Source organism: Grammomys surdaster, unplaced genomic scaffold (genome assembly GCF_004785775.1).
Source record: "Grammomys surdaster isolate TR1022 unplaced genomic scaffold, NIH_TR_1.0 366, whole genome shotgun sequence".
Classification (NCBI taxonomy): Eukaryota; Metazoa; Chordata; class Mammalia; order Rodentia; family Muridae; genus Grammomys; species Grammomys surdaster.
This window is the reverse complement of record NW_021604785.1, coordinates 850,505-860,504: the sequence shown is the minus strand read 5'-3', so window position 1 is coordinate 860,504 and position 10,000 is coordinate 850,505. Positions and strand designations below refer to the sequence as shown.

General features: G+C 45.1%; 1 protein-coding gene and 1 long non-coding RNA gene across 7 annotated transcripts in view; one reads left to right on the top strand and one right to left on the bottom strand.

The window, feature by feature from the left end:
• Positions 1-10,000, bottom strand: part of Ebf3 (EBF transcription factor 3) — a 119,317-nt gene that overhangs the window by 37,140 nt on the left and 72,177 nt on the right. For all 6 annotated transcript variants that reach the window (XM_028780225.1, XM_028780226.1, XM_028780229.1 and 3 more), the window contains 2 exons: positions 3,615-3,696; positions 1-82 (listed from right to left, as the gene is read on the bottom strand). The exon at positions 1-82 is cut by the window's left edge. In XM_028780225.1, coding sequence (XP_028636058.1) covers positions 1-82; positions 3,615-3,696 — 164 coding nt within the window. The remainder of the gene's footprint in view (positions 83-3,614; positions 3,697-10,000) is intronic.
• The window catches only part of LOC114631840, a 7,904-nt gene continuing 303 nt past the window's right edge, over positions 2,400-10,000 (top strand). Inside the window, exons 1-4 of the long non-coding RNA XR_003713011.1 lie at positions 2,400-2,615; positions 4,636-4,658; positions 6,002-6,160; positions 7,846-10,000. The exon at positions 7,846-10,000 is cut by the window's right edge and continues 303 nt beyond it. This is a non-coding gene — a long non-coding RNA (uncharacterized LOC114631840). The remainder of the gene's footprint in view (positions 2,616-4,635; positions 4,659-6,001; positions 6,161-7,845) is intronic.

Sequence of the window (10,000 nt, the reverse complement as noted above, 5' to 3'; positions counted from 1 at the left end):
GTTTGGAATTGTTGTGCACAAACATGTTGTCAGACACGGCCAGCACGTGGCCGTCCACGTTGACTGTTGTCGATACAACGACCTGTGAAAACGAAGTGGATTTGAAAATGGAGTTGGCACAGGAGAGCCGGGGTGGGCACCGCCGCGGTGTGAGCGAGATAAAAGCCAGCTCAGAGGCTGCACTGCGGAGACTTCACTTATTCTGGAAACTCTCCACTGACTGAAGTGCATTCACAGCTCTCTCTTTTTTTTTTTTTTTCTTGGCTAATGGGGGTGGTTTGTTGTGTTTTGTTTTGACTCAAGATTGCTTCTTTTCAAAAAAAAAAAAGCCCTGCTCCACTAATTAGGGTTTAATCTCTTATTATGCTAACAAGTGGATTCAATTCAGAGAAATATTCTTCTAGCCATTAGCTTCCGCAATACCCCTCTAGCCACTCATTTGAAAACCGCTGTTTTGATTGATCTGCTCACATATTGATTAGATAGTTTATCTAATTTAAATTAGTTCACTTGAGACTAGCCTCTCTTGAAGACATAAGAGGGAGGATTCACTTGTCCCCCCCAAAAAAGCTTCATAAAATTAGGGTTCTCACTGCTATTCCCATTCCATCAGCAGATGATCCCTGGGTCGACTGTACAGTTATGTGTAATATCTGAGAAGGTAAATTCTTTGTACCTGAAAAAGGAAACTAAATTTGAATTGTGGACTTTATTTTAATGCAGGAAAAGGATCCTTTCTGAGGCTCATAAGAGACCCACGAGACGCTCAGAGCATGTCCAAGGGAGAGAGGGCAGGTTTGTTGGCTATCATGGGAGGAGAAAAGGAAGCCACCATACAGAGAGACCACCTTGCTGATGCCAAATGTTTTCTTCCCAGTGAGGTCACAGAAAGCGTCTCAGAAATGGCACATTTCAGCAGAACCAGGCAACAGCAAAAGGCAGCCTGGCTGCAAGTTTCTAACAAGGCTGGGTCAGGGGACCTGGAAAGGCAAAGAGCTGAGCCTATATTTAATGTGGAGTTTGAGCCTGGATTTGACATAAAAGGTGCTTGAGCACCTCTAGAGCCCCACCTGGCCAGGTCCTGGGGCCAGCTCCTCCTGAGAGCACTGGGTCGGGGAGGGGAGAGTGAAGACTGCCAGATAAATTGAAGGCGACAGGCCAATGCTACCAAGGCTACAGCAAGCCTCAGTGAGTAGTAACCATCGGCAGGTGGCCTTCAGATATAAGAATACATTGCACCAAACATGCTTATGACAGGGCGAGGGATCCAGGGCATCCGGGGCTCTCAAACTACTGCAAGGCTCTTTTATGACCCTGAAATGGCACTAAGAAAAAGCCTATTAATAAAACAAATAAAGTAAATTGATTTTTTTAACTGATGAAAGACAAATAAATAGGTTTGCCAGGCATAGCAGTATACACCTATAATGCTAGCACGTAAGAGGCTAAAACAGGAAACTAGTAAGTTCAGGGACAGCCTGGGCTACACAGCCAGACTCTATCTCAAAGAAACACACACAAACAAGTAAACAAATTAAAAGTATGTTATGTGGAAAAGAGAATTCAAAGCTATAAGCTTATATAAGGATGTGTGTAAGAAACTGTTTTGGTTTTTTTTTTTAAAACCTTAATCCCCATAAGGGCATGGTGCAGGGGCATGATATTATACACACCCTCAGCTACCCATGGCATTATCCCTGATTTCTTTCCCTCTTCTGTCTGCCTTGATAACAAGGTCTCAGTAACATCAGACTGTCTGAATGGAAAACGTGGTCAGTATAGCCATGATGCCCACTCTAGCTAACCATCTTCTGTTCAGAAGATCTGGCATTGCTTTAGGTGCCCTGGCACCACTATACTGTCACCTATGGCCCAATAATCTCTGCCTAGGGAATCCAGGGGCTGCTCTTGTTTGCCAAGAATCTCACTGCGGTCCACCTGTATACCCTGCCCTAAGTGCTAAGAGAACTTCCAGGAACACATCACCTGAGTATGGTACAGAGACCTGCCAGTAACGAGGCACAGACTTAACCAGGATATATTTTAAAAAAAATAGGAAAAGGCAGAAATAAAAATGTTTAAAGACACTGCCTCTGCTCTGTCATCTATACAGAAAACTAACTCTCACTGGGGAAAACAGAAAAAACAAACACACTACATTGTCAAGTACAGGCCAACCCTGCAGTACGCCCATAAGAAGATACAAGGACTGTGGCAACATTGCAAGTATCAAGTAAGCCATGATGTGCCAGAAGTCCAGGTAACGCTTCTGAGAGGCAGGGAGATTAAAGTGACCGGAGTCACTATGGTCTCACAATGCACAGTGATGGATGTCGTGTTCCATCATTGGTAAGACAAACGGAACCTTGCTACTCAGTCTGGTGTGACCTTCTCCGCCTAGATGGATCAATTGTGCACATGCCTTGTGATCTCCTGTGTTTTAAAACAAAAAGGAATCTAGTCCAGTAGTTTACAAGAGATGCTATCCCCAGCCATGAAAACTAGTATGAGTGAACTAAAGACCTGCTTCCCTAAAGAGCCGTGAAGGCAGAAGACGGGTATCACAGCCTTGTTTCCCTGAAGGCCTGAATTACACACTGAACCCTACAAACACAGTGAGCTACTTGACCAATACACTTGACATCCCAAATAGGACTCTCTCCATAATGTAGCTAATCTAGGACTCATTTTCATTCTGTACTTGGTTCTTCTAATTTTCAATAAAAGTCAGTAAAACAGCCTATCTCACACAGAGAGGGCCCATGACCCTGACAGAGGCTTCTGATCATCCACAGAGACAAGAAAAACACAGATGTTGTCATAGCTGGTCCTTGAAGCCAGCAAATCTCCCTCTCCCTTGCAGACAAAATCCTCGTTGCAGTGGTGCATGTGGTAGCCTAGATTCAGAACAGATTAGTAGTGGCTGGACGCTGAATGGAGGGAGCCAGACACCTTTGAACCTTAAAGATAGGGGAATTTGTAGGGGGCTGTGCTAAGTGGGTCCAGACCCTTTCTGAGGAGGCTCTAGACACCAAGTGTACTGGAGAGTTTGCATCATGGTCTTCTTCCCACTCACTACCCCCATACACAGTGACAGTCAACCAACCAGCCACTGAATCCCTAAAATGTGCATTTTCAGCCTGCCCAAGTTTTCAGAGCTGATGTCAGGTGACTGTGGAAAACATGATCCTCTCATCTCCCCTGTCCCTCCACAGACTCACATTTCTGGCATACTGAAAACACTAGATCATTTTAAAATATATTTTATTTGTCTGTTTCTAAATTATTAATTTAATTTTATGTGCATGTGCCTGAGTATAATAGATGGACCACATGTGTGTAGATGCCCTTGGAGGACAGAAGAGGTGTCAGATCACTGGAACTGGAGTTATAGGTGGTTGTAAGCCTCAATGTATGTGTTGAGAACTGAAGGCGGGTCCCCTGCAAGAGCAAGAAGCATTCTTAACCACCACTATCTGTCTATTTTTATCCAGAAGAATCAAGTTCAGTGTGTTGCTAGCATTGGGGAACTGAAGAGCTCTCTGAAAAAATGAGAACTCTGAAAATTTGACAGGACAGGCAGGTTGGGCTGGCACCTCAGTAGGGATGCGTACCTGGAACCTCCGCATGTCCCGGGGGTTGCCCGCATTCTTCAAGCAGTTCTGATTGCACTTGAGGAAGAACTTTAGAAAGAATCTACAAAGACACAAAGAATGAATAGTTAGGGTTAGCTCACAGAAGACAACAACAAAGACACTTTCGAGGAATAGCGGTAGACTCTACAGCAATGCTGGCTGCCATGTATTGGGGGATGCTGAGTGCAGATACAGGGCTGGACGGGGATGTTCCTGGTCTCCACTTAAAGTGGCAACAAGTACAGCTGTTTGACACAGAACAGAGTCCCAAGATTTATAATAATGACGGTGTCTTTCCAAGGAACCTATACTTGCAAAGATCTTTGGAGAACTATTAGCTTTTAGAGAGAAACCGGTCCCAGACAGAAACGCCAGGATCAGACGGTAAAGATGCGGAATGTCTAGTAAAGTTTGAATTGTTCGATACGGAACCACTGACTTTTAGCATGAAAGTATCCTAAAGTGAATTTATGAAAAAAAAATCAAAGTTGAAATTCTGTTGAATGTGCTACGTCTATATGGTAACTGCAATTTCCAGAGTTTATCTTGCCAAAGCAAATACACTATCAAAGACAAAGTTTTAACGTTACAGTGGAGTGTGAGAGCAATCAGAATAAAGTATATACAGGTATAAAACAGTCCAAAATAAATTTAATTTAAAATAAAAAAAGAAAAATGGTTTCAATAGGCTTAACCTTCCAGAAGGGAATGGGGTATGGAGCTGCCATGATTTATGTGTATGGATGGTCTCCATGTGTTTTCAAGGGACTAACTGGTGGGTTTTGGTATTGCACAAAAAGCCTTGCTCAAACTGAGCACAGGAGCAACAGGCCCCAGCCCTAGTGAGTATGAAGAGGCCAAGTATAGAAACAAGCTTCACTTCCCATCAGGCCTGGCCTTGTATGCGGCAGAAAGATTCAGGAGTCCCAACAGTGTGTTGCGAGGCTTTGATGAAAATATAACCATCCCATCTTCCCTATCCCTACACAGAGACAAACAGATGTGCTATCTTAGAATGAACAGGTGAGCCCTGGGCAACCTGGGTGTGATACATCCCTCATGGATCTTATCCCTGCACCATCTCTCCATCTCTATTTGCAAAGAGTGAGCAGAAGGCGGAGTCCCTGCTAGCACATCACCACTGTGGCTAAGAGCCTGTGCGGCAAAGCTGCATAAAATACCTACTCTGTTTTCTCCCCGAATGTCACCTGTCTTGTTTAGAAGCTGACTGATGTTTTATGGTACTTCATAAAATTTCCTTGAATTTCAGTCTTTCCTGTTCAGGGTTCTTGGTTAGTGATTACAATATGAGAAAAATAAAAGACTCCACAGGCTGAGACTCGTTTCTCTTCCCATCACATCATGGAGGACCCAAGGAGGGCAGAAAGAATCCCTTTGAAGAGGCTAAGAATGGTAACCATTCAATTAAATTTTCTTACATACCATGAGTCCTTGCTACTTTGGACCAGAATTTACATCTTTTATTAACTCACCTCACCTATACACTTAGCTCACAATGCCTCTTAACACCATCTGCCATCAGCTACAGCGAGTCACTTGATATTCCACCCACCAATTTTTCCTAACAACCACTGTGCAATTAAACTCCACACGTTCTGCAGCGAGGTAAATTAGGCGCACCTGCGGCCACACTGCATTTGAACTGCATCAGAAAGGGCCTAACAAGGTGAGGGCGCCACAAAGTTACCGTCCTGTCAGGCAATTAGGTTTTCACTTCAGGGACAGCCACACGGTGCAATTATGCCCCACATTACCACCCGGCTAATCTTCTGAGCAGGCGCCGGCCGGCCGAGAAGCTGCTCATCCGCAAAGGTACCTGCGCGGAGCTGGTGTCGGGGCTTCCTTTCTCCCCATCCTGAAGAGGTTGCTCTAAATTCCTTGATGTCTGTTTAGCCAGCTTGGCTCTCTTACCTCCAAGACAGCAGAGTGGGTTTTAGACATATCCTAAACATCTTTTGGGCATTCTGGAGTTTAACTATCATCAGTTTACAAACTACAAGAGCAAAACTGGGTGCTGGATACCACATACACACTGAGCACTGCAGGGGGTAGCTGGGAGCAGAAGTAGGCACAGGCATCAGACACACATGTTCATGCTTGTTCTCTCTCTTGCTGGTGGCAATCACAGCTCTGTTTCTATGCAGAGTGTGTAACAGCAGTGGTTGTGGATACATGAGAAAGATCTACTGGGAACAGCCCCTATGCAGAACAGGATCCTTACCAAGCTCTCTGGCTCCAGTGACAAAGTACACTACAAGCCAGCACTACCTTGCCAGGCCAGAGGGAAACCTCCAAACACAAGGAGTGCTTATTTTAACCCTGGTTTTGCTTCTGTTTAATTCTAGGATGCAATTAAGGATTCATAGGTGGGAAACGGAGCCCAGCCAAGGCAAGCCTGCTGACACTGCACACTGTTGCGTGGGAGTGGATGCGCTCCATGAGGTGTGCTGTAGCACTGTTTGGGAAAGGGTGAGAAACCGGATGCCCACGCATGAAGTCCAATGGTAATTCCCACATCCTTTACTCAATTACCCTTTAATTGGCTGTTTCCTAAGAAAAATCTGACAACCACTTTACATATCTTAGTTCCAGAGTCTTGTACACAAAGGATTTAATACTCCTGTTATGAAAGGAAAAATCCTCCCTATGTCAGAAAATCTTTGGCTTTAGCACCAATAAACTTTATTGTTGCTAAACGTGGATTTGCTGCTTGATCGCAAAGAGGCTATAAAAATTCTAACCTGTCATTAGTACATTATGCTTAATTGTGTACAGTGTGTTTTCCCTGGCATCTGCTGGCCCAACGTCAAAATGACCGTTATGTGCACTAATTCCCTGACCCCGTCTTTATTTCCCTAAAGACTCGTCATCTTTCACAATGGGTACCAGAGTAAATCAAGCTTGAAATATGGGCTTTATTTACTTGTTTCTTACAGAGGGGAAGACAGTGGCTAAAACCAAACTGCTCTGTGCCAAGCTATCCCCAGGAATATTCCATTTGGAAACATCATGAAAAATTCCAGAAAGTTCTCAGGCAGAAAGTAAGATGCCATCACTGTAGAAATAGACTTCCCTAGGTATTCACAGATGAGGGAAGACACCATGATGCTGTTCTCATTCATTCTTGAAAGGGCTGGCTCATTCTTCTAATGCCTGAGATCCCCATGATGATGGGCTGGGAACATGAGAACACAGCAAAGCCTTTGCCTGGAAGGACAGTAGGACTAACTAGCCCAATAGCCCAATAGTTTAGGGTGGAAATCCTCTCCTGATAGGGTACCTATCCTCCTGCTGTGGAAGGGTGTGGCCCATGGCACCCAATGAGGAGTGCTCAGAGTTCTGCTTTGATGATGTTGTATCAGAGACCCAACAAAGAACTCCAATGTTAACATGAGTACTGGGCAGCAGAGGAATAAAGCTGCTTCTAGAGAGACTAGAAGCAAGGGGACCCTCTGTTTCTACCAGAGCCCAACATGGGGATCCCAGAATAAGTGGTGAGCAGAGCCCCCACCACAGTAACTAATTTCAAAGTCGGCTCCATCTCTGTGTGTTTAAGCTATGAATTAGTTCATTTATATTTACTTTTATGAAGCTGATTAACCGAAGCTTCTCTATCTGATGAAAATCATTTTAATTGTAGTGTTAGGCTCCTGTGTAATATCCATTACATTATGAACTGTTTAAATTCTACATGGGTATTGTGTAAATTGGCCCTTTGTGAGCTAGCAGGCAATTAGGACCAAACAGCTCTCCTTTAAACGGCTACAGAACTTTGTGGTGGTGTTCAGGACAATCAGAGACAAAGGAGGCTGTTTAATTGTAATTTAATGGAATATCAAGGAGTCCGTGGCATTAGACGCTGGCAACAGAGAGCAGGAGAGAAAAATTAACTGCAATTATGTTTGATTAAAGCTATCCTTCTCAATAATCAGCAGTCCTGACAGGCCATGGGGCTCTAGTGGGCTCCAGGATGGCAAAAGGTGTTGAGCAATATTAGGGCCAATAAAGGGGATATTAGCATAGCTAATTACAGCCCTGCAAAACCTGTAAAGGGGGCCTCTGTGTATTGTAATGTGGGAAATAATTGGCCAAGGCCGTTATCAATTACATAAGGAATGAATTTGGTTTGTCAGAGAAAAGCTGATGAGATGCCTCTCATCTGACACCAGCCCTTCCTTCATGTTTCCAGGCAGCTCCGAACTCACCCACGTCCATCAAGAGTTGAGCTACCAGTGGCCAAGTCACTGATAAAATCAGCCTGCCAGCAAGGGTTAGGTAATTAATACTACTCACCCCCTCCCTCCCTCCCTGGCACTGATGTTTTTACCTAACCGAAGCCACTAATCATGCAGTAATGATTTCTTTCCCTCTGGTCAAAGGAAAAATAGATCCGTTCTGTAGAAATGTGGCGGGCTCTGAGGGTGTACCCTTGTGACTGGGGAGAACAGGGGAACTTGGAAGATGTCTCCCTCGGAGCCTCTTCAAATACCCTAAAGCCCACATAGTTACGGCTTATTTGAAGGGTGAAGTTCCTCTGAAGCTATGCAGTGCTGCTCTGAAGGGATTTTTATTTAGTTGGCTTTTAGTTGTCAAGGGGTAGACTATTCCAGAGTTTAGTTATGCCAGAGTTTGAAGATGTGAGCTACAGAACACTGGATGCCCTAACCCTGAATGTACTCGTGAAAGACACGTGCTCAAGCTAAGCAGTCCCAAAGTGCCCTGGCCTCTGGAAAGTTAAGTAGTGGAGTGCCTAGGAAAGAGTTCTGGTGTCTCCAGAATCCTTCCTGTACCTGCTTCCAGCCTGTCTCTAGAGGCATGACCTTCTCCTAGCCCACAGTCATGTGTGGCCTGGGAAACTGGAGGCTCAAAGGAAAAATATGGGTGCTTTTTCATGGGGCTGAGTGGCTCATTCTGAGTTGTAGGTCTGAGCCTTTAATGAGCGATACACTCAGTTGATGCTAGGTAGGGCTCCAGTCCGTGAGCCAAAACCCCAAAGCAGTCCTGCATAGGTCAGGATATGATGACACTTCGGGCTTCAGGGAGAGACACACCCAGCAGCTGCAGATAGGCCCCCACAACTTTAGTTACTACTGTTTTAATTCATAAAAGCCTGAGTAAGAAAAAAACAGATAGTCTGACAACCCACCAGAAAACTTCAAGGTGGCAGACACCACGTAGGCAGACACCTTGGTGCCGGGTGTGGGGAGGATGATAGAGCAACTGCTTCAGGTTTACAAAATTTCCTCTGAGGTTGAAGAAAACTTTCTAAGCTAGAAAGAGGCTCGGTTCCTGCAACCTTGTGAGTGTGCCAAGTGCCTCTGAACTGTTTACTTTCCAAATGGTGAATGCTGTGTTGTGTCGATTTCACTTTACAAGTCCCTGCCCCAGAGGAGAGCAAGCAGGAGAGGGGAGGTATGGAGAGCTCTTAGATGGAGCGGCTGTGACCCTCACCTGCTACTGAAATGAAAGAGTTAAAGAGTCAAATGAGAAGATAGAGCCTTTAAGAGACTTTCCCCCTGACTGATAAGAGAGTGGCCGAGTGATCCTTGAGGTTCCTGCTAATTGCTGGCAAGTCCCTGAAAGCAGTGGTCGCAGCTGTGGTGTGTGCACGCCGGGCCATCAGTCGCTTGAGTATTGACTACAGAGCAATTCTAGCCGATCGGGTCCAGGCGCTTCAGAGACAATGTGCCTCCCTCACAAAACCTGTAATGAGCAGTTCCTATACACGACTACATTCTGCTGACATCAGATCTGTGCACTGAGATAGTACACAGGTCAATACGTATCGGATTTCCAAAATGCGAGGGTCTTAATGTCAGGCCTCTTTTTTTTCCTCTCACTCCTGCCATTAGCGATGACTGGGCTCATGTTCTTTAATGCCATACGGGAGGAAAATTCTGCTCCATTAGTCTGATTTATTCTTCAAATATGCCATGACAAATTGCCTTAACACCAGACTTATTAAATTCTTGTACATTTCAAGTTATGGGTCTCACAGATGTGTAGTGCCTCCGTGACGTCATCAGGAAGGGGCCAGAGGGTGACAGCACTGAGTTTTACAGTGCTGACATAGATGTTTTGTTGGGGGACACCCTCCCCAAGTTTCCATGCAAGAGGTCAAGGTGGCCTGACTGCCTGCTGGGGAAGACCTGGTGTCCACAGGATGTGTTCTCCCATCCCCCAGCAAGCACGCTTCTCTATGTAAATGCAGATGGAAGAGGATTGGGGAATATCCATGGCTTGACTTGCAGTTCAACAATTACTGGCCTTTGTCTGGGGATTCTGGCTCTGGTGTAGCAGAGCCCGTCTCTGGTGGACTTGAGCTATTTTACTTCCCTTCGCCG